The sequence below is a fragment of the Ylistrum balloti genome, unplaced genomic scaffold (assembly GCF_031769215.1).
Source record: "Ylistrum balloti isolate Yb309-2 unplaced genomic scaffold, AGI_CSIRO_Ybal_v1 Utg371040, whole genome shotgun sequence".
Classification (NCBI taxonomy): domain Eukaryota; kingdom Metazoa; phylum Mollusca; class Bivalvia; order Pectinida; family Pectinidae; genus Ylistrum; species Ylistrum balloti.
The window spans coordinates 580,358-605,211 of NW_026782576.1; the positions used below are offsets into that span (position 1 = coordinate 580,358).

At 35.2% G+C, this 24,854-nt stretch overlaps 3 protein-coding genes across 4 annotated transcripts; all 3 read right to left on the reverse strand.

Annotated features, from left to right (window-relative positions):
- Positions 1 to 1,048: 1,048 nt before the first annotated feature.
- LOC132560237 (autophagy-related protein 101-like) lies at positions 1,049 to 7,085 on the reverse strand. The gene is made up of 8 exons (XM_060224899.1): positions 6,982 to 7,085; positions 6,552 to 6,588; positions 6,218 to 6,258; positions 5,711 to 5,794; positions 5,302 to 5,394; positions 4,765 to 4,879; positions 3,556 to 3,722; positions 1,049 to 2,855 (listed from the first exon to the last, which is right to left on the reverse strand). The coding sequence occupies exons 1-8, from the start codon at positions 7,009 to 7,011 to the stop codon at positions 2,766 to 2,768; spliced, it is 657 nt and encodes a 218-aa protein (XP_060080882.1). The 5' UTR covers positions 7,012 to 7,085; the 3' UTR covers positions 1,049 to 2,765.
- A 4,467-nt stretch (positions 7,086 to 11,552) lies between these two features.
- LOC132560252 (ectonucleoside triphosphate diphosphohydrolase 8-like) lies at positions 11,553 to 15,064 on the reverse strand. Of its 2 annotated transcripts, none has more exons than XM_060224915.1 (7): positions 15,021 to 15,064; positions 14,302 to 14,695; positions 13,668 to 13,854; positions 13,313 to 13,554; positions 12,703 to 12,995; positions 12,232 to 12,391; positions 11,553 to 12,040 (listed from the first exon to the last, which is right to left on the reverse strand). In XM_060224915.1, exons 1-7 carry the CDS (start codon positions 15,027 to 15,029, stop codon positions 11,979 to 11,981), a joined length of 1,347 nt encoding a protein of 448 aa, XP_060080898.1. In that variant the 5' UTR covers positions 15,030 to 15,064; the 3' UTR covers positions 11,553 to 11,978. The 2 variants fall into 2 exon arrangements, with proteins under 2 accessions (XP_060080898.1, XP_060080897.1); XM_060224914.1 differs by having other exon boundaries at positions 12,227 to 12,391.
- Positions 15,065 to 18,894: 3,830 nt separating this feature from the next.
- Positions 18,895 to 24,803, reverse strand: LOC132560279 (F-box/LRR-repeat protein 3-like). The gene is made up of 2 exons (XM_060224941.1): positions 24,672 to 24,803; positions 18,895 to 23,328 (listed from the first exon to the last, which is right to left on the reverse strand). Exon 2 carries the CDS (start codon positions 23,300 to 23,302, stop codon positions 21,755 to 21,757), a length of 1,548 nt encoding a protein of 515 aa, XP_060080924.1. The 5' UTR covers positions 23,303 to 23,328; positions 24,672 to 24,803; the 3' UTR covers positions 18,895 to 21,754.
- Between the last annotated feature and the right edge of the window lie 51 nt (positions 24,804 to 24,854).

A 24,854-nucleotide genomic window follows, 5' to 3' on the forward strand; every position in this document is an offset into this window, starting at 1 on the left:
AGACATGTCAAAGTATACAAACATTGTATATTATCATCTGCAACCTAGAAATGTAGCAAAGTTCGAAACAACGGCATCTGAATTATATGTTATAGTTTGTTTAGTAATTGTCAGTACCAGCGTGTCCAGTAATTGTATGTACTAGTTTGTACAGTAATTGTATGTACCAGTTTATACAGTAATTGTATGTACCAGTTTATACAGTAATTGTATGTACTAGTTTGTACAGTAATTGTATATACTAGTTTGTACAGTAATTGTATGTACCAGTTTGTACAGTAATTGTATGTACCAGTTTGTACAGTAATTGTATGTACTAGTTTGTACAGTAATTGTATGTACCAGTTTATACAGTAATTGTATGTACTAGTTTGTACAGTAATTGTATGTACCAGTGTGTCCAGTAATTGTATGTACTAGTTTGTACAGTAATTGTATGTACTAGTTTGTACAGTAATTGTATGTACCAGTTTATACAGTAATTGTATGTACTAGTTTGTACAGTAATTGTATATACTAGTTTGTACAGTAATTGTATGTACTTGTCTGTACAGTAATTATATGTACTATGGAGTACAGTAAATGTATGTACTATGGAGTACAGTAATTGTATGTACTATGTAGTACAGTAATTGTATGTACTAGTTTGTACAGTAATTGTATGTACTATGGAGTACAGTAAATGTATGTACTATGGAGTACAGTAATTGTATGTACTATGGAGTACAGTAATTGTATGTACCAGTTTGTACAGTAATTGTATGTACTATGTAGTACAGTAATTGTATGTACTATGTAGTACAGTAATTGTATGTACTAGTTTGTACAGTAATTGTAGTTTGTACAGTAATTGTATGTACTATGGAGTACAGTAATTGTATGTACTATGTAGTACAGTAATTGTATGTACTATGTAGTACAGTAATTGTATGTACTATGTAGTACAGTAATTGTATGTACTATGTAGTACAGTAATTGTATGTACTATGTAGTACAGTAATTGTATGTACTAGTTTGTACAGTAATTGTATGGAGTACAGTAGTACTATGGAGTACAGTAATTGTATGTACTATGTAGTACAGTAATTGTATGTACTATGTAGTACAGTAATTGTATGTACTATGTAGTACAGTAATTGTATGTACTAGTTTGTACAGTAATTGTACGTACTATGGAGTACAGTAATTGTATGTACGAGTTAGTATTATATAGCCTTGGCAGCTTTATATGTAGTTTATACCTGTATATACCTGGATACAGCTAACACACATCATGAGTTTTATAGACAATATATCAAATTATTAACAGTACTCATCAGTTATTTTTGGTAGATAATTAGTGAAGTTATCATGAAATTATGAAGAATGGATCACTGAAACATTTCTATACCTGTATAATACAAGTATTTATATGTCCCAACTTAAGCAATTGAGATCAATTCTACAAATAATTTTCACTCGGGTCTTGTCACTCATAGGTATAAATCATTATCTACCAATCTTCTCATCAGTAGAATCTTCACCCTAGCCCTACATACCATGATAGATATATTGCTTCTTTTACAGTTCTCATCACTATAAATAATAACATTCACTCTTTCCTTGTCATTTATACAATATTACTTTCCACACAAATCTATCACATCATAATTTGACATTTTATACACAATTACTCAACTAAAATAAAAACAACTTGCATGAACACACAGGCATGTGCACTTTTGACATTTGGCAAAATGAGTATCATGTCTTTCTCTGTCTAAATTATATATGTGAGAACAAACAGTAACTCCACCAACATATTCAAATATCACTTAATTAATGCACGATAAAAGTTACCTTCACCTTAAATATATGAATACATATGCATTTTAAAAAAAGCTATGTTATGAAATATTTTGTCTTTTCTCGAAACCATCATAGAACTTAGTGTCATGAATTCTACATCATGGAAATAGAACAAAGGAATCAAAGCACTCTGAGAGAGGAACTCTATTGAACCGATTACAGATCCATTCTAGGAGACTACCACAGAGTTCGACATACAGAGTGTTGGATCACCAATCTATTATCATGATTCTACATCATGAACATATCATAAGAACCTGGACTTTAATCATTTCTCCTGTTTAAATAATTACTTATTGAATTGGCCATTGATCCTTATGATATTTCATTTAGTCGTTATCTTTTTGTTTATACACACACACACAAGCAATAAAGATATTCTCCATTCTCGACTCTCATTCAATGGCAAGACTTCAACATAGGGTTAAATGTACAGGACTATTGAAACCTTATTGATTTCAACAACATCTCTGATTCTTCTGTCCATGCAGTACTTCTTCTGTCCATGTACTTTATCCAATATCCATTACATATGAATAATATCAAGCAATTATTTTATAGCAGAAACACAAGTCCTTCATAAATCAAAATGTCAACTTTCTCTGGAATATTTGGTTAATGCCAATGTCTACATCCTAAGAGCTGTCGACTTGAGTTGTATAAAATACAACAATGAGTTGTAAATTCTGCGGTGTGGACACTGAAACGATAACCTGCACTGCCACACAAAGCCTTTGATGGTGCTGCAACAGTCACATCTGCTGGTGATGTTCCACAAAGTTCTTTTCCCAGATCATCAGACTGATAAACTTAATGCTGTACTATATATTCCCTTCAGATGACCAGTTCAGACTTGGTTATTTCTGATGACCAAACTGAAGCACTGAGTGATATTAACACTATGTTTCAGGTTGTCATCATAAGTCTAGAGCTAGCGTGTCTTTTAGAAGCTTTCTCATTGTAGTTCCTACAGAGGTGGGCATTGGTCCTGTCGTCTGATGGGAAATCTACAATGGTACAACACATTAAAAGGAAAGATGTCACAAATAACAATATCAACAAGGACACTGAGTATTGCTAAAGGAATACATGTTCCCTTCCAGCCCCACAAACTATCACACTTCACTAAAAAGGACACTGAGTATTGCTAAAGGAATACATGTTCCCTTCCAGCCCCACAAACTATCACACTTCAATAACAAGGACACTGAGTATTGCTAAAATAATGCATGTTCCCTTCCAGCCCCACAAACTATCACACTTCAATAACAAGGACACTGAGTATTGCTAAAATAATGCATGTTCCCTTCCAGCCCCACAAACTATCACACTTCAATAACAAGGACACTGAGTATTGCTAAAATAATGCATGTTCCCTTCCAGCCCCACAAACTATTACACTACAACGATTTATGAAGATGGTGCTCTTTATAAAACTCAAGAATTATTCAAGATATTTCAGTGTTTTGAAAGTGTGTGAAGTTTGATGAAAACCCCTTAAGAAGAGATGTAGCTAAATTGCTGACAATGACTTCCTAAAACTAGTAACAGTGACCTTGACCTTTGTCCAACAACCCTGAAATTTGATCTTTTCAAGAATGATATGGTTGTTTGAAAGCAAGTTAGGTTTGAACAAAATCCCATGATATTACACTTTTCTTCTTTTAAAGAATGTATGAATATAAGAAAATGAGAACAATGACTGACCTTGAATAGGTAGGGTTGAACATCTCTGTAACTTGTGTCAAATATCAGGTCCAGCTCGGATTGGTTAGGCATTTTGGGGACATATTCATGGCGATTCATGGCTTCTGCTACATGCATCACCTTCTCAGCGAGAATTTCACCCAGCTTTTCCCTACATACTTGTCTCTCTGTGTCAGCGAAAAAGACTCATTACTATGATGTCACAGAGAGGTTAACACATTACTATGGTGTCAAAGGGTCGCATATAACAATGGAGTCAGAGAGGGTTACACATTACTGTGGTGTCAGAGAGGGTTATACATTACTGTGGTGTCAGAGAGGGTTATACATTACTGTGGTGTCAGAGAGGGTTAAACATTACTGTGGTGTCAGAGAGGGTTATACATTACTGTGGTGTCAGAGAGGGTTAAACATTACTGTGGTGTCAGAGAGGGTTAAACATTACTGTGGTGTCAGAGAGGGTTATACATTACTGTGGTGTCAGAGAGGGTTACACATTACTGTGGTGTCAGAGAGGGTTACACATTACTGTGGTGTCAGAGAGGGTTACACATTACTGTGGTGTCAGAGAGGGTTATACATTACTGTGGTGTCAGAGAGGGTTATACATTACTGTGGTGTCAGAGAGGGTTATACATTACTGTGGTGTCAGAGAGGGTTAAACATTACTGTGGTGTCAGAGAGGGTTATACATTACTGTGGTGTTATTGGGTAGCTATTTTACAATGATTGTGAAAATGCTAGTTCTTACATTTACATTATTTTACACAATTTTTATGAAACTCCTTTGTTCTATGGGTAAATGCCATTCTTTGATTAAAATGTCATTTTTGTGTATGTATGCTTGTGAAGGGTTTGATGGCATGAACCTCTTCATCCACAGGTTATATGGTAACATGTACAGATGATGTGGCCACTCAAAGTAATTCTCGTTAGTCATTAACTCGAAATACAATGTATCATCCCTTAGACAAGGAAGCATCACACAATGTCATAATTCACAAGGTTGAACAAAAGGTACAAAATTTCTAAATCTTTCTATTGTTCAATTTTAAAACTTTCAGTCATCAGTGCACTAAAACAAAAGTTTTGTCACATGGGAGCAGTAGACTTTCAAAAATCCTCTTGTATATATTTTGTCCAATTGCTACTATGAATATTCATGAAACAACCCAGTACTAAATTTTAATAGAAAAAATTATAATTCACCATTCTCATTTGCCAGGGTCAGTGTTTCTAGTTTAATAGTCCACACCTCCCAAGGTATACACTCCGCCATAAATGGCCATCGTGCCCGCTTCTTCTGATAAAATTCCAAGGAGATCTGGAAACAAAAGTCCAGGTCACCTTAGTATTAAAGTTGGAGGTTTAAAGTAGATTTTGCTTGTAACAACCTAGCAGCATCATCTATTATCTACATAAAAACCATTTTGTAATGTGTGTACCAATTCAGGTTTGACTGAAATAAAGATGCAAAAACTTTCCAAATAATAATGATAATACAAAGAAAAACAGAAAAGAAAAACCATGTCCTTCCAGTGGGAACCAAATCCTGTAGAAATCACTAGCTCTCATTGGCACAAATAATATTGTTGAGGACATAAATGGCTTTTACTTGACAAAATAAAGGTGGATCATGAGACTGATGGTACACAAATGCTACAATGAAGCACAAAGTGATATTATCTATTGCAGAAATGGCCATTTAACATACAATTTTGTAATGTGTATATGTTTATCACTAACCTGGCCACACCCAGGACCCTCCCTTAACGTATCCCTAAAGGTACCAATCTCCCTCTGTATGGAGGAGTCCAGGTCCTCTGATGCAGCTCGCACCTGTAAATGGTATACAATTTCTAATATAAGTGCCAACACCAGGAGTGTCGTGTAAACACATTTTTATATTTTCATTTGCATGACATTTCTGTTAGATAAATCTGGCTGACAGAAGTGAACATTTATCAGTTAGCTACTCACATGACCATCATGTGATAAATAAAACTTTGGCCAGACAAATTCAGAATAAATCTTTCCTACAGTGTACGGTGTATACATATAAATAAACTCTGATCAGTTTTCAAACTTCAATCGTCAGTGAGGTAAAACTATTTAGAATTGATATACACTGTATATTCTATTTATAACAACTTACATAAGTGAAGTCAAGGAAGTCACAGTCGACATCAACCACACCCACTGTGCCTATAGAGTAACTTCCTTCTTGTTTGTAATGGAACTGGAAGTAAAATGTAACACAATGGTATAACGAAATAGTCTTATGTTTAATTTTAATTGTTGAAGCCTGCAATAGCAGTTACTACACTAACACAATATAGTCTTATGTTTAATTTTAATTGTTGAAGCCTGCAATAGCAGTTACTACACTAACACAACATGTCCATAGAAACATAGTAAATGACCAAAGGCAGGTTTGCTGCTACCATAGTGTTGAAGTTAAAAGTTATGTGATTACATGAACAATGCCCATGTGAGCCTTTTGTACAATGTACCAAACAAGGTTTATCATACATTTTAATTTCATTATTGAGTATTCTGGCTTTTAAATGGTTGAAATTTTTTTATGTTAAAGTCGCAACCATAATATACTTTTTTGCATGTTATTTGAAACAGTCCTACTTGTCATAATCGTATAACATACCTTGCCAAGAGTTCGATGGAGAAGCAGAGTATGAAATACACCTACAGAAAAAAAGTAATATTAATTCATCATAATTTCATGGAGCTGTTTTTTCATGATTGACTTAATATCCCAGGTCATTATGTCACATCATGTAAACATTATTCAGATTATCATATTAAATTCTGAGAAATTATCAATGACAATGGAGTATTTTCAGTTGCTTCAGAGGTAAAGAGTCCCATGGGTTTTAATTTTTAATTCAGAATTAAAATCAAATGTGCCATATTGATGTATTGTTAATATACGCCTATTGATAAAGTTGGAATGAACATAATTAATCTTATGTACTTACTGCTGACCACTTCCTCTATCTGTCTTCCCTCTACGGACTGAAACAAGAAACAAACACCCCCATTAACTTCTGAGAATTTCTTACTTTTTTATTTATTTATTTTTTTTTTTTTTTCAATTTCAAACTGATAAGTGGATTTATATAGATACGCATACCTTTGAATTGGTGGATTTTTCCCGATAAAATGCCTCCTTTTTTAATGAATTGCAATAATAATGATTACATACAGATTGAGCTCACTCGAGAGAGCCTCAAATATCTAGCTAAGATTAGGATAGTACAGCAAAAAATGCATTTGATCGAACAGCTGGCAAAAAAAAACTGCGCAGGTCATAACAAAGGATCGCGCAGTAAACTGGAGTGACAGATGACCGCGAGACAAATCTACAGTTTACTTAATTAACACAATCTCAGAATATACCATACTTACAAGTTCAAACACCTGGCTTCTCGCATTCATATTGCCATATCAGAGAGATGATTATGTATAAAGCATGATGAAATATAACCATAAATGTCTCGCTATTTTTATCATTTACACATTAAGATCAACAATTATCAGCCGGAAACCAGTCGGGTTTGTTTGTCGTAAAATAAAAATAACAAAATTACGAAATTACAAATTTACAAATTATAGGTAAAATATCTAAAGAATCACAGTGATCTACTTTAGATTCAATAACACTTTGAAAGTCAAAATCAGCTAGCATCACTTTATTACGACACTGGATTGTACCAATATGAGTTATCTCCCCTATAGCACAGGCGCTTATAGTTACCCATTCAGTTTCATCTAAATTGTACAACAATTTTTTTCAGCTACGCAAAGCAACTTTTAAAAAAACATAGGAAAGACTTGAAAAATTAGGTATCATGGAAAAAAAATCACCAAAAAGCCTTTGAATATGAAAGCACAAATAATGTCTGCTATTGATTAACTAACACAGACTACGTTTCCTGGATGTGCATGTATATTTAGTAATCAGTTTTAATAAGGCTCCTTCGTATGAGACATGTCGTTAATCTAGGTAGGTGTCATCATAATGTACCATTGAAGAAAATGTTTGTTAAACCAGGAAGCCTTTCTCAGTCTCAATTATGCCAGCTAAATAACTAATTTACTCATGAAATGTAATTAATAGTATGTGGATTTTAAAGAACTTTTAACAATCCTAGAGACACAGCCTTCTGGTTTTTTTTTTTTCTAAAAAAAATTATTATCCTACTCTGTACACAATCATACCCCATTCTAAAGTGACAGAACGTTCTCTTGTTACGAGAGTGCTCTAATCCATGAGAAATGAATGGGGTTATAATCATATGGTTCTTAACTATACTGAAGAGTATTTCGAGAAAAAAATAATGTGAAAATCAAGGAAGAAATATCTGAAGGACATCTTCGTCAGGTTTGGTTGTAAGATCTTTTCGTAGACTATTGACATATCTATGGGAACTAACTGTGCATTTCTGTTGACTGACCTGTGGTTATATACATATGAATTTATGGAAGATATTATCAAAACGACATTGCAAAGCCGTTTTATTTCACTTTCAAATATATATTGATGACGTCTTGAATTTAAATAACAAAAAATTTATAGACCAAGATAAACATGGCAGATGTCGTTGATAGGTAGCAGTAAACAGTTAATTTGCATTTTTCCTGAAATTATTTGTCATGTTTGAGATATACAGGTATAGCAGATTGGTTATGAAAAATACATCATTACATGTATATATATTTATAAACTGTATAACAATTACATTAACAGTAGAGAGATGAAATTTGTGTAAAAAAAAAATTCCTCTGATTTCTGACATTTGATTGTCATGGTTACCTACTGAAAAAATGCTAAAAATGCAAAAATACTGCTAATTCTAATCCAACACTACAACTTTCTAGGAGAAATTTAATTCTAATCACCTATCTTACAATCAACAACACTGTCATGGTAACAAAGTACTTACATTTCAGCAAATTCCAACTCGGAAATTCTTCATAACATGACCACATGTAAACACTATGAAAATTTCACTTCCTGTAAAGCTAGTTTTTGGTGCGTAGACACAGATTCGAGACTGCCCAAATAGTAATCTCCAACACAAAGCTAAAATATTATCCTGAAAAAAATGAAACCCCACATTGTCCACTTTAACATGACAGGACCAATTTTAGCAAGGATTTTTTTTTTCATTTTTAATTAAAACCTTTATAATGGGGTAATCTAATGAGCAAAAAAATCACCCATGGCCACACCGAGAAACTGTGTACTGCTACCATAAAGCAGAATACGCTACCTCTTCCGGAACACTGTTGCAGAACCTTGATCCAATATTCAGAGGTTGCTTGTTCTAGAGATGTCATAATTTCATGAAAGATGCCCGCCACAGCTGACAGTTAAAGTTATACAACAGGGTTGATGAAGCCTACGGAGAAGACTGGTTGCCACCACCATGATGTCGAAACGGATGTTCGGGTGACGCAGTGGTAACGTACTCGTCTTTCATGTTAAGCCAGGGTTCGATTCCCGGAACGGACGTGAGAACGTATGGGATCACCTGCCTATGTGGGCTTTCTCTATGTACTTTGCTTGCCTGCCACAGTTAGACCCCTTGCACACTTCCATCCGGGTCAAACAAGAGTGAGTGATATAAGCTGATAGCTTGTTACGCTATACTTTTTCGTTGTTGTGAAATTTACTCTCATTTGGGAAGCAACGTTTTTTACTCACCTGATTAAGATTTACATGGTAGGTGTCTTCGTTGAAGCAGAAAACGCTTTCCCTTCCGGATACAGTCTTATTCGCCTTATACGTATTCAAGGGTATTCAGTTATTTTCTATTGGGTATTCTTTTTGCTGGCATTCTGTCCTTGTGCCATCGATATATACTTCGAAAGACGATTTTGATGGTTTTAATTTGTGGTTAAAAACAATCGCTACTTGGTGAGTTCTTCTTCATATGGATGTGTTGTGCTGCGAACTTAGATGGTTAACAGTATGATTGATTTAATCACACGATCAACATCAATGATCATCAAGTGATATGTAATTATCAATTTCTTGGTGTTTAAATGACACCTGATTACTTTAGTGATTATATACTTTTTTATTTGATTGAGCCGCATCAAGTAAAATGTAGTTTTTTAAATTCGCATTTGGAGAGGTTATATGTAAAACAAAATAATTAAGCTTTGTAGCTTTTCGGGTGTCCCCAACTCCAATAAGGCCGCCACCTTTTTCAGGTTTACTGGTGCCATTGAGCTGAAATTATGTCGGAATGCCGAGAAAATGAAATGCACAACATTGTCTTTGTGGTTTCAAGTGCAAAGATATGCAGTATTGTTCTTATGATTAAGTAATTGTTCTGACACTTTATTCATGTATAGTTCTATATAATCAGAAGACCGTCACAGCTCATCCATACCTCTTGTTATAATTATGATAATCAGCTCTGTTGACCAAGATGGCTGTACACAGCAGGTCTTTATGGAAAAGGAAATTAAAGACAAAATATTAGAGAACAAGATGTGTTGATAAAACACTATGCAACACAATTCTGAAGTGGGACATTAAAGCTGTACTGTATAAGGCATGTGCTCTTATGTTTCCATTGTGCAATAGTTAAGGCCAATGGTAAATGTTAAAATTTTAGAATTTTAAAATGTATGTCAAATGTCACGGTCAATGTCACAAGGTAAACATTTTGATACCACCAGAAAGGGCTTGTCACAAGGTACACACATACCAAATACGATGTAGTGGTTATGGACAAGGCTAAAATTGACGACAGACAAACGGACAGCACAAAAATAAAATGTCCCCGATCTTTCGATCCGGGTTAGGGAAAAATCATTTAAATGAAAAAGTATAAAATTAATTCAATTGTTTGCCGAGATGTTCCCATTTGAAAAAATAAAACAACCATTGAAATTTCTTTCTATAAAATCCTTGTCACATATCCAATCAAGGCGGGGAGGAGGGGGGGGGGAGTGTCGTTTGCTCCTTTTATTTTTCTGAACACTTCAAAGATGGACAATACACAGCTGGCTAGAAACGGATATCACTGACGAATACTCATCTTCGGATTCTAAGTCTTATTGGAAATCAATTAAAAGGCCAATTAAAACGTCTGATGCTTCCCAACCTATACCTTCCCTTGTAGACCCCGGTACTAATGACATCGTTACTAGAGATGAAGATAAGGCTGAATTATTAAATAAATATTTTGTATTATTACTAGAGTAGAAGTGCGTAACACTGATGTTCTAATTATTGAGCCTAAAACTGACAATCAAATTGGTTCAATTAGATTAAATTCGACTAAAATACAAGTTCTACAGATATTGAAGCTCGGCAATGCCTTGGGTGTGGATGGAATTAGTCACCACCTGCTATTAAATACTGCACACGCTGTTTGTACTCCACTCGAAATTTGATTTCATATGTCCTTATCAACAGGGATTTATGTAAACAAATAGAAATGAGTTTATATTATGTCATTGTTTAAAAAGGGTGTCAGACATTCTCCTTTGAAATATAGAATAATTTTATGCTGTCCAGTGTTGGTAAAGTTTTTGAAAGAGCGTTTTAAATGGTTTTTTTTTCGGTATGCGATAAACTATTAAATCCAGCAAGAGATTTTGATGTCTAATTGTAACAATAGCTGTATATTTGTATTGTAGGAATTGTTATGTCATTTAAAATGTATAAGGCGTTTATAAGTTACAATAACTTGTGCCTAATCTCTTGTCTATCTATTGGCAGTAAATATGTTTAAACTAAAACCCCAACACTTGAGGAGACGAAGCCGAATCTTGAGGAAATATAATCCCAGTTGATGCTGGGAATCCTCCATAGCGATTCATAGAACTTTCTACTCTTCTGTAACTACCGACTTTGGAATTCCCAGTGCTACATGAGGTCATCTACCATACAGGATGGTCAATAACATAGATAAGCCATACGGACAGTTGTTTTTCAAAGACACAGGTAGTCATGCTTACGTCATAATTATATTTTTATTTTGGTTGAAAACAATTTGAAATGAACAATTAATCTTGTGATAGATTACTAATCGGGATTTCACAATGGCACGAATTATCCGCAAAATGCCACGAATTCCTCTGTCTTACTTACCAGAATATATACTTGTGAGCAAGTTGCTCTGCTCCATTGTCCATATTGGATCAAAAGGTATTAAGAACTTTAATTCTGAAATGTATTTTTACGGAGATCTTTCATATATTGATATCCTGAATTGTCAAAATTGGATGTATGTAAACCATCACTATAACACTCAAACGTATGATACAATCCTCTGTTGATTATGACGATCTCCTACTTTTTTTTACATGTAACATTAACACTGTACAGGCCAGACACACCAATGTTAACTTAGTTACATTGTTGAAGTCAGTCTACAGTTTTACACGATGTCACTTCGATACTGGTGTTCTTCTTCTTGTAGCATTGCGCCAAGACTCCAACCTGAAAAATAAATATACTGCTTGAATCAATGACGGTTAAGTATATGTATACTTTTGCGTTAACATATACCAAATATTAAAGACAAGTTGATTTAGCAATGATTTATGCAGACACGTGTAATCTGCAGAGGTTCGTCTCGTTGGTTGTCCTTAACGATAGTAAGAGTACTCCAAACTAACAGGTCACCTTACCAATTTTAGTTCCTCCGGCTTTTGTTTTCGTCTGTATGTCTGTGGAGTTCGGTTTAAACCCAAGCGCCTCCAATAACATTGGCGCGTACAGGCCGTTCTGACAGTCTGAAGAGGCCCATCTCTCGTCCACTCCATACTGGTCATAGGCCTCGGACAACCGCTGTTAGACAATAATACAAGGTGACGATGCATTAATATGATGTGGTTAGTAATTAGGATATATTGCGGGGAAGTACAAGGATCATTTCATATCGCATCATATCGTCGCACTTTCCCTCTCAAATTCGTGTATGTACGATCTCTCTTTATACGCACTAACTGTAAAACATTACGACGACCCCTTCACTGAATGATCGACGTCAATGTTGCCGATGTGGTATTATTTTAAATCTATTCTTGATCAATAAGTCCACTTATATCTCAGATGAATGAGGTTTGTGACATTAGAACGAAGTCTGTCTACATACTCACTAATTTACAAAATTCCTCTGCCCTGGCCTCCATCAAGCTGGGCACCAATTCAGTGACTCCATGTTTCAGCAGCCCCAGCTCCTTCGCGGTATTATAGACTACACCCATGGCGATAAATTTCCGGTTGCCTACCGGAGGCCCGTACACGGACCCGATGGTACATGGTTTTGGAGAACACATGTACTCTGGAACTCTGTCTAGATAATGACGGAGGACGTTCCGACACTCGGAGGCGTTGCTTCCGCCTACAATCCTTACAGTCTTGTCAGCGGCTATCAGATTGTATGTGTCGTCTGGAAATAGAGAACAGTATGTATTATGATAGTACGTCATCAGGTGTCGTTTTGTTGTTTTGCTATTTGGTTTATCTGGGAAACCAGGTTGTCTGGACAAGCAAGGTGTCCAGTTTTACTTTGATAACACCAGAGAAAAGAAGCCTGATGAAAGAATACTTTTTCACAAGTGGAAAGACAATTTTGTGCCGAAGATTTATTTATTTGGCACTGACACGTTATTGCAGGCGATCGTGGTTATTTCGTTGTATCATACGATCGTACCAATAACAGAATTTCGTTCACTATATGAGCGTGACTTTGACGTAATTACCTACCAATCAACATACACGGATCCACCAGGGCAATGGCGTGTTTGTTCCGGCGCACTAGGTGGTTCCGGATGCGTGACGTCATGGTCTGTGCTCCGTATGAAAGGTAGCTGTGAGTATACACCTCATACGTATGACCCCCTATGTAAACCGGCATTTTGTCCTCGTAAATTGGCACTTCCGGGATAAAGGCGACCTGACAGGACCCGCCCCCTACTTCAATAATACCGAAACTCTCTTCCAGTGGCCTACGAAAAAACAAAACCCAAGATAATTATGAATTATTCATTCTTATGATCTACAACATCCGAAGCAACTAAAGCAATACGTATGATTCTTTACAAGGACTGCTGAACAGTACCGATGATCGGTGAAGAAACCATGAAGATAGTTTGCGGAGATCCAGGCCAGAAAACCCTCCTCCTCTCCTGATAGGATCCGTACAAACCGCTCCTGGTACAAGAACGGGTTCAGACTCGAGTTGGACATTACCAAGTGGACACCACGTAAAATAGACTGGGCCGCTGACTCCGGTAATAACCGCACACCTTGGAACGAGATGAAGTATGATGAGTCTACATTTGCAAACATCATAAACACGTGATTCCAACCCAGAATCGAGAAAAAGAATGCATATGAAAGGTTGACACGGATGTCCTTGAAAGTGCAAAGAGAATGACTTAAGGCATTCGTGAAGAAAACGTCTTTTCTGATCCATGACCAAAAATACCAGCCACACAAATCTAGGTGACATTCCTGTCACGTTACGTTATCAAAGTAAGAACCAGGAAAGTAAGATAGACATCACTAGGCGTATTGCTGGGCAAATACTATTCATTGCATATAACACTACTGCTAAAATTATAAGCCCCTCCCCAATATTTGGATGATTCTCTTTATTAGATATGTGTAACACACACCAGACACAGTTCTGCATGATAAAATGCTTCACTGATAAGGTTCTACACGAAGCAATGTCAATGACTTTTCATTACCTGCAGTCGCCATGAACAAAACGGGCGTAGTATTATGGGCTTGAGCGGGAACATTTGACGTCAGAAAGTCAAACATTGGTAGGAGGTAATCCCCCATCTCGTGTTCACGATCTGCAAAGGCTCCAACTCCTGGTTTGTACTTCTGGTATTGCACTTCCGTTATTTGTGGCACGGTTGTCTCCTGTTCCTTCCGTTTCCACGTGTATACATGAACCTTTGTACTAGTACTTCCGGCATCGAGAATGACACCGAATTTCATATCGACATCATAACCGTCACCTGTAGTGTATGCTTCTGTGGTAGTAGCATTAGACGACCATGTCTCGTTCACAGGAGCCGAGTAAGTCATATATCCAAACACGAGCAAAGCACAAACTGGACAAGACAACTGTCGCTAAAAATATTAAAGATAGAATACATATTGTTATTGCTTATAGTTCGGATAATTTTAATCAAACGTGCATAAATATCGTTATACAGGGTAAAAATACCCTATAAACATTTATATATATGTATAATGCATCACGGCGTCATTTCCTTTGTGAAGACAATGAAACGCATACACAAAGATATTTTATACTGAAATATACAATGCGAATTGTTGGTCGTAAAATCAAGTTTGTGATATATACATTTTCAGTTATCAATTTACAGAAAATATTAAGAAATATATTTCGTTTGTCATCATACAATAATATTTAGTTTTTCTGTATACTCACCCCGGCCATAGTGTTATTCAGAGAGGATACACCATACAGGCACTTACACAGTCTTCACAGTAAATTGACCAGGTGTCTCCTGTCCAATTAGCAGACTTATTACCGCTATGTTGATAAAATGTCGCTTTACGGTCACCAAGAATAACCTAGACAGGGCGACCTATTTAGTGTATAGATAATGATGAAATGATCCGCATATCTCAAGTTTATCAACAAGTTCGACATACATATATTTTAATTGAAAGAAGTACCAGTGTTCTTCACAACAGTAGGATCAGAGTTATCGCCCTTTAACCACATTAGTAGTCGTAACTTCCAATACGCCGTTCTTCCAGTTACAATTTAAAAGGTGTAAGTAACACATTCACCCAAATTCCATTTTAGACATGCAACAGAATTATATACATACACATTCGGACCGGGAGAGGACATTTAATAGTTGTGATCGCCCTCATCAGCGTGTATACTAGTATGCTCTTCATATTAGGATGAAATAAAGACAATAATTCTAGTTTGACCAGTTTCGTTCAGTTTTGATATTTTTGTTGACATTGCTATGAAATAGAATCAAAACATGTACACCACGAAACATTATACTTACCCATGTATCGATATATATGTAATATAAAATATAAAATCAAATATTTCAAGCCGAAGGGCCGTAGTTTTTTTAAGCAAGACAGGAAACGTTTTGTCACAGGGTAGATCGCAGTGTTGTCGATAATATTTTCACATTTAGGTCTATTGACTTGTACTTTCATATGCATGTTACATATAGTAACTATGGCAGCAATGTCAAACAACAGTTTCCTGTTAAATCGACAGAAAAGAAAATTAAATCGGAAAAAATGTCCATAGCGTCATTCTAATGAAATGTTACATACAAGGAAATCTATTACAATTTTGAAGAAGTGAAAAAGTCTGTACCGGAATTTGTTTTGTCACACCTGCCTACAGAATCTGATTGTTAGAGCAAAGTTAACCAATTATGATGTCAAAATAATTTTGAATGATAAGATTTTCATCTCTATAATTAGCAATGCTTTTAAATATCAGTGTATGGGGATTAAAGGACTTGGCATACATCATCTACCGCCCTTCCAATATGTGTTACCTGGTTTTTTGATGTGGTAATTCTCCATTGAGAAATAATCCCGGGAAGTATAATGTTTGTATTAAAAAGTATTACTTGGTTATCTGAAATAAACTTACGTCGCTGACTTAATACGTGTACCAGTCCTGTCTGAAAGCGAAGTCACGCGGAGAGTAGAAAAATCTACAGCAGGTGATTCAGTCTAAAAATAATGACAAGATAATCAGGAGTCCAGGGGCTTGCCAGGGTAGATGGTATGGGGGTCTCCGCCCAAACAAAAGCTGGAAAAAAATCTGGATGGTGTGGCAAGTTATTTGCTTTATAAAAATAATATGTATGCTTGTGATATCCCTCGCCATCACTTATCGCTATATTTTGCAAAGAGTGTTAGGGATCATCATCTTCACAGATAAATTCACCCTGCCATAGCTGTTTAATCAAGTTCAGTACTGCACCATCGATACGCTGAACATCACCTCTTGGATTTTAGAAAGTCTGTTTCTTGTGAATGGAGCGAGGATTTATTGTTGTAAATTCTGTATGTGCATGTGTATAGGCTTTAGTCTCTAGCGTTTGATGTTCAGTTTTGGATCCAATTATGAGAAGAGGTCTACAATCAAATGCATGTACATTAGTTTTCGATAACGGTTATCTTACCGAATTTCATACGTAGGGCCGTGAAAATGAGTGAATAAATAAAGTGTTTTTATTGAACCGGCAATCTTTACGAAATCCTGGAAACTTTTTATAACTGAACTTTTTTTTTTTAATTTGACACAGACTTAGATGTATATCCAGAGACGAATAAAGGTAACACACACAATGTAAAGCTGTCTTATGTTTGTTATTGTTTTGTTAGTTTTTCTAAAAAAAAAACCTTCGTCTGTTTAAAGTCACATATTGATGATACACATTTATAAATATCAAACACGAGAAGTGTACGTATGGTGCTATTTTGATGTATTGCAGAAATTATAATTAAACGGAACCATTCTCGTTTTCTGTAAATTCAATTTTCCCATTATCTGTAAATTTGCTTTTCAATTATCTGTTAACATGTGTCATACAGATTTTTGTGACAACAAATAAACATTTAAGACGTGTACCTATTTTGTCCGCAAATTCAAGTTCTGTCAACTTAAAAATATCAATGATTTGCGGAGAGTGTAAAATGTATGGCAAGCTAAAGCGAAAAAAAAAGTCATTATTTATGGATGATCTGATAAAGAATCATTTTTAGGCTAAACATAACACAGTTACAGTTTCAGCCTAATGTTATGTTCTGTTAATGGCTTTCGGGTCAAACTTTGATAACAGAATGTTATAAAAGTTATTCTTCAACACATTATTATGGATCGGTATCTAAGTCTATGACATTATCAACATCTTTGATGAGAGCAATTAATCATGTGTTACTTGACAGCCAAGTTTTATAAGTATGTTTGAATTTTGTTCAATCATTGTGCAATAACTAGCGTAGAAGTTTGAAATAAGTTTTTCAAGATAGTGGCCATATTGGATTTTGGATCAATTCAAATAATAACACTTGAGACTATCTCAGTAGGACAGACCTGATTTAGCTTAATCTGAGTGATGAAACTCAGTGGCTTTAACAATCATCTAACCATAAAGACTGCCAATCAATGATCAGTGTTATCAAATAATAACTGGTTACAGCCATCAAAATCAAAGGTAACCAAGTGTTTGAACATAATCAAGATCAATTCTGTTGTATACTTATCACATCTGTATACATTTAGATGATGTTCTATGTTATGTTTGAGCATTAATTTGACAATATTAAATCCAAAAATTGAATTTTTTGAGCACTGTTCAAAAGTAAAGAATTCTAGCATTTTTCAGAATTTGAGCTGATCATGGTATGATCAATATCAAGCTGACCTGAGGAATGTGATGAGTTAATGACCCTGAATGATATATAGTAATCATGGTAGTGGAAACATATTGTAAAATGATTAAATCAATTCTGAATTTCAGTAGTAAGGGTAACACTTCCTTCATTTTAGTTTCTCAATATTTCCACCATATATCATCTCAGTGGCACCAGTGGAACATGAGAGAAGTTTAAAATGTTTTCAAGATGGGGGCCATATTGATTTTAAGACTGACTGGCCTGAGAATTAATAACACTTTGTCCAGACCATCTTGGCATCATTTTTGGCAAGTTTGAGCTAAATCCTAATATTGAAACATGAGAATTACAGGTGTTGTTGAGAGAAGCTTAAGACTGGCCTGGTTCCTATGATGATGTTTTGAAGACGTTGTGATTGTATAACATCCCCACAAATTTTAAGTTAAAGGACACCAGAGAAAGTGAAGAAGAAATGATTTTCAAGATGGCAGCCATACTGGATTTCAGGCTGACTCAAGAGATAACAACGCTTGGTCAGGACCATCTCTAGATCATTTCAGGCATGTTTCAGATGAATTCCAGTGGTAAAATCTGAAGAAAAGGTTACACTTGACATTGAATGAAACACAATGACTATAGGTCATCCTGACAATGATCAGTGGACTGAAAACTGAATAGTGGATGTTACAGGACTCAATACAACAGAAAATGGGGCACTGTTCACAGTTACCTTATCATAAAAATGTTATTATATATCGAGCATATGTAATAAATATTCTCACCAATGGTGACAAATAGAAGTAAAGAGATGGTAGATAAAAAAGGATTTAATAAACAAAAGCACTTGTGTGATTAATAATCCAGTAATTATTATGTTACAAATAGAAAAATAACATGCACAATACAAAATTGTTAAAATACTTGATTTAATAAATAGAAACAGTCCAGTGTAAAACCATCCTCATAAACCAAACATGTACATAACAAATAAAGTATAATATCTAGAGAACAGACTTCTGACATTACTACATCCTACATGTTACGTTAATCCTGATATTCCAGGGTCCAAATACAATCACTTTCACTCTCTACACCCCTGGAACATGTCATGGCAAAATTGAAGGTTACATGTGTGACACCTTTTGGACAAAACCAAAATACTAGATCGATCATTTGATGAACATAAAAAAACAAATCTCAAGGTCAAATATTGGTATCTTATACTGGCTTTGAAGCTGGGTATTTCTCCTTTGTAATCTTGTAAAGGAGCATATCAGCCTGTGATTAGTCAGTTTATTTATCCTAGAACCAATCAAATTACATCACTTGTACCTTCAATTTTGCCCCTGTTCCAGGGGTACAGAGAGACACTGTGATCGTAACCCCTGGAATATCAAGGATGTGTTATTTGGGGATTCTATTGTTAAATTTAAACAGAAATCACATACTCACACATAGCTCTATATATATATAGCCTAGACTGTGTCAAATACATATAACCTAGAGCTGAGGTACAAACCAAGGTACTAACCAATGTTTCGTATACAATATATTACATTCATAATCTTAACCAATGGGCTATTTCGGTAAATAAACTTTATCATCATCATGATCAATGGTAATTTGGGATACTAAAATTCATTGACTATATAGGAGACTGAATGAAATGAGGGGGCGTGATCAAATGGATAATTTAAGAAAAGAATGCTAAAATAACCATATGTTTTGTAACCCTTTTTCAAGATGCCAAAGTATATTTCAATGATACTGATGGTCATGATATCAAAATAATGTTTGCTTTTGATATTATGGTTTTCAAGAAATTGTGTTTAATTTTTTTTTTAGTAAATTTGACCCTTTTAAAATTGCAGGGCATTTATTTGAGGAAAATGTGCAGCACTTCATTCAAGGTACCTGCTTGCAAATCATCATGACCCCAGTCTTCTGAAACTTAAGATGATTCTTGAACTGTTTTAATTTACTAATCTCTAATGTGACCTTGAAAATAGGTCAATTTATTTTAAGAGGAAACTTCACAGCACTTCATTCAATATATTTCCCTTCAAATTATCAATACTCTAGGTCTTTTGGAACTTATTAAAACATTTCATGAAGATTAACAACCTATAAGACACCTTTGATCCTGATGATGAGTCAAGGTAATCTTCTGGTAGAATATTAAGATTTGTGATCTTCTGTAACTTGGGAAGATCACTCAATTTTTCAGACATGTTTCACACTTGTGATCTTGAAAATAGGTCAAGGTCATTCATATGATGGGAATTTGAAGCACTCCAATCTTCGGTACCTACTGGCATATGATCAGTATTTTCTGAAATTTGAGAAGACAATTATGAAACAGATTTTAACCTATTTTGCTCTTGTGATATTGAAATTAGGTCAATGTCAGTTATAAGAGCAAAATTTAATAAATATCAGTTATGTGAGAAAAATTTATAACAGTCATCTCAGGTACTTCCATGCCTAATATCAGTACTGAAGGTCTTCTGGAACTGAGAAGACAATAAATTTTTTAATCTAATTTACTGCTGCGACCTTCAAGATAGGTCAATGTCATTTACATGGGGAAAGATTGCAGCTCTCTATGTCAATAACCTACTGCCAACACATCACTACCATGGGTCGTCTGGAACCTGATAGAAAGAATATAAAACTTTTCAAACTTCTTTTCCTCCTGTGACCTTGGTCATGTAAATCATGGAATCGGAACATCTCATCCCAGGCATCTGCTATCCTAATATCAGTAACCTGAGTCTTTTGGAACTAAAGATCCTATTTTACTACTGTGACCTTGAGAATTGGTCAAAGTCATTTATATGAGGAAATGTTAAGCTCTTCATCTCAGGTGCCTACTAGCCAATTTTCAGTACTCTGGGTCTTCAAGAACTGGAGATGATTAGTGAAGTTTTTAACTTACTTTACCCTATGACCTTGAAAATATATATGATGAAACCTTACAGCACGCCATCAAAGGTACCTACTGACCTAATGTCAATGCAATGAGACTTCTGGATCTTAAGAGGAAGATTGTCAAATGCTTTAACCTATTTTACCACAGTGACCTAGAAAATACTAAATGGGTCAAGAAAATTTATGAGGAACATTTGTATCACATCATGTCAAGTACATACTGGCCAAACATCAGTACCCTAAGTCTTCTGGAAGTTGAGAAGATTATCAAAAGTGCCTTTACAAATTTGACTTCTGTTACCTTAAATTGGTCAAGGTCATTTACATGAAGAAACTTTGTACTACTCTATTCTAGATACCTACTGACCAAATATTAGTACCTTACATCTTCTGAAATTACTATGAGAAGAATATTCCTATTGTTTTCAATATGGTAAGTACTTTTTTTTTAATTTGATAAAATGATACAGAAAGCACAATGCTGTCATTTTAGGTTAATAGCAGCATATGGTAATTTGTTCTTGTAGAAATAGAAGTATCAAGCTTTGCTTACTCGCTATGGCATAACAATTTTGTAACTGTTTACCTCAAGTTAAAACATAATTTTAAACCACGATATGCCTTGTTGTAGTAAAATAAATAATGAAATTGACACAATACATATTCAATAATATAACCAATATAAAAATGCAGCTGATTCAAATAAATTCTCTATTAGAGTATTTATCATCCCTATCAAGATAAATGCATACACCTATGTGATGATTAAATTTGCATATAGCTGGGCGTAGACAAAAAAATATCCAAAAATACATAACATATTGGTGATTACGACTTTTAAGCTGGCTTCCATTTGTACCCCAAGGCTTCTGACACTTTGTCCTGCATTTCTTGTTTTCGCTGTGAATCAGGGTGTACCGACTGATGAAACCTTGCAATTCCAACAAGATAATATTGGCCATCTTCCCCAGGGGCAATAACTCTGTCATCATCATCATCATAGGAGGGTACATTCTGGACTGTGATACAGCTATCAAGGATAACAAAATCTTTCCAAAATGTGCCACGGAGTTGTGCCAATCTTTCAACTGATTCACAGCTAAGAGATCCATGGTATACCAACTGATTCAGATTCGGGGATCTCACTGCAAGGGAGACAACTTCATCTTCTTTGCATGATGGATCACAATAGCATGCAAATTTCTTCAAACTTTTGTGGTACATATCATTCAAAGCAGAAACAATTTCTGAGTCACATTTTGAAAATTTCAAAAATGTGATTGCAGTAAGTGGACATTCTGTTTTCAACATGGATGCTAATTCTAGATGGGGAGTTCTGGCTAATATTGTACATTCCATCTCCACCTCTGGATTGGCTAAAACAAACTGTTTCCATAGTGATGATGCTATCTCTGGTATTTTGAAGTTTTGATTTTGTGGAGTGAAGTGCACAAAAACCTGTAGAAGTTTGAGCTTACAGCGTCCAGGTTTAGAAAGTTCCAGTATAATATCTTTATCAAGCATGGGTGATCGTAAACTTAGCTGTTTCAGATTCCTATAATTGTGTATGAGTGGTAAGGTTGCTTCTGGCGAAGGAAGGATTGGCATTCTCTCTGACCATTCTGTAGCCTTACACCAGAACAGGCTAAGAGTCTCCAGATTTTCCAGTTTTGGGTTTTTAAGCATTACATCAAAGATGTTCAGATCTTGATTTGATAGGCTGCTTGGGTACATTGGCCACGATTTAATGTGAAAATACTTCAATCGAACAGCATGTTGAATAAACGACAACAAAGTTCCAATATCATTCTCTGATGGCTGGTATCCATCTATATGGTAGTAGGAGGTCAATCTTCCTATCTCCAAGGTCAACCTCTCCAGACGGCATTGTTTACTAAGTTCCTGCATGATTTTGATCCATTCCTCTGGGAATCTGTTGAGATATTCAGTTACAGACAGAGTAAGCTGTTTGAAAAATTTACCAAACCTATTGACAAGTTTTATGTACTTATTTGGAATATATATCTTGCTTTTGAAGGCATGAGAATAATTGTCAGTACAGCCAAACAAGTGAATCTTCATTGTATGCCACAAGCTTGGATGATTGAAAATCTCATATAGGACTTGGCAGGTTTGAGATACAGCATACTGCTGGTGGAGGGGCAGATAACTCATGATTTCCACCCAAACTACTTCTGGAAGCTGACTGAAATCTGGAGTTGAGAAAAGGACATCTTCATTGTTAACAGGAGACTGGGTTCCTTCCCTTTCAACTATAGCGTCCAAAGCATCATCTGAAGTGCAGCTGCCATATTCTTGAGCTTGTGATTTGTCTGTCCAGTCAGTAAGCTGGCCTTTAGACACTTCTTCTGACTCTCTTTCCATTTCTCTAAGAGTTTGACAGTGTTTCACTAAAATGAAAACATAATGGTTGTCAGCCCACAAATTTATATGAGTGATTTGATCACAGGGTAAAAACAAAACAACACATTTCCTAAGAAAACTATTAAGTGGTGATGAACCATGAATTTGTCTAGGAGTTTAATCAAAAGAGCATTTATTATATGAAATGGTTGCAGATTTTTGGGATATAAATGAACCCAGCTTCACATTCAATCACCAGGAATCAACCTGAGTGACCAAAGACTTTATACACCTTATACAATTATGCCCACACTTTGATTTATATCATCTCAACCATTTCACCAAAAAATTCAATAACGCAGCAAAATTCATACAAGGTTCTATATAAAATCAAAGACTTAAGTAGCTATAACTGTGAAGTTTCTACCTTTACAATCTAGAAATTCCCAATAGCTGAGGATGTAAGGCAACCTGAACTCTCAACTTCTATGTAAATAAGTTAGGATATTTCCATTAATTTAAGTTTTTTTCTTTCTTAACTTATGTACCGCTTTTGAAGGTAGTTTAGATTTCCTTAAGTTCAGGAATTTTCCTACACAAATCATACCAAATGAAAGCACATCAAAATGATACTTAAATCATGAAATATAATCCCTAAAATATACTCCAGTGGCAATATATAGATTTTGGGACGATAGTTACTGTTGCTATGTCATGTAAAAATTCATTATACAACAGACTTAGCTATATCCAAGTTCGTGATAACACAGTACAATACATATTTTTACGACAAATAACACAGGCAGTATTATTCACTTCTGGCAGTACTGCCCAGTCTTAACATGGTATTTAGATTAAAAATTTGAAATCTTACTCTGTTACCCAGCGAATATTTAGCCTTCAGGAGAGTCAGGGGAGAAATGATTGAGCTTTATAAAATCACCAATGGAATGTATGACTGGGAATGCTGTAACTTAGTCCAACTATGGGATGAGGCTGTGCAACGACACAGTCGGCGAGTCAATGCTAAAAAAAATTTTTCAAAGCGAGCTACAACTCGACTACGCAAGAACTTTTTCTCCGTAAGATCAGCATCAATCTGGAACAAACTACCGGACCATATTGTTACTGCAAAAACTATCAATATGTTTAAAAATGAGTTAGACCGTTACTGGAGGAATCATAAACTTTTCTTCAACTACAGAGCTGAAATAGCTTAACTATTATTGAATTAATTGTATAAGAAACATTGCTAATGAGAGGCACATATTAATTTAATTTATTTATTATAGTATCTTGAAACTCTAACATGTATTATTGAGTCTGGTATAGAGGACTCAAGCACGTCCTGAACCGGAAATAAACTTATCAAGGAACAACGAAAACTTACAATTCTGAAGTCAACACCGTGAAATATCCTGTATCTTCCGCTAGTTTTCATGTTGAATTTACTCCCATGAAACTTCCTTTCTGAGATTGGCATGAATTCTCAAAATAGACATGACTCTGTGTATTAACCTGTACAAGAAACTGTCAATGTTAAAAATAGCACACTGCATTGACGTCACAAAAT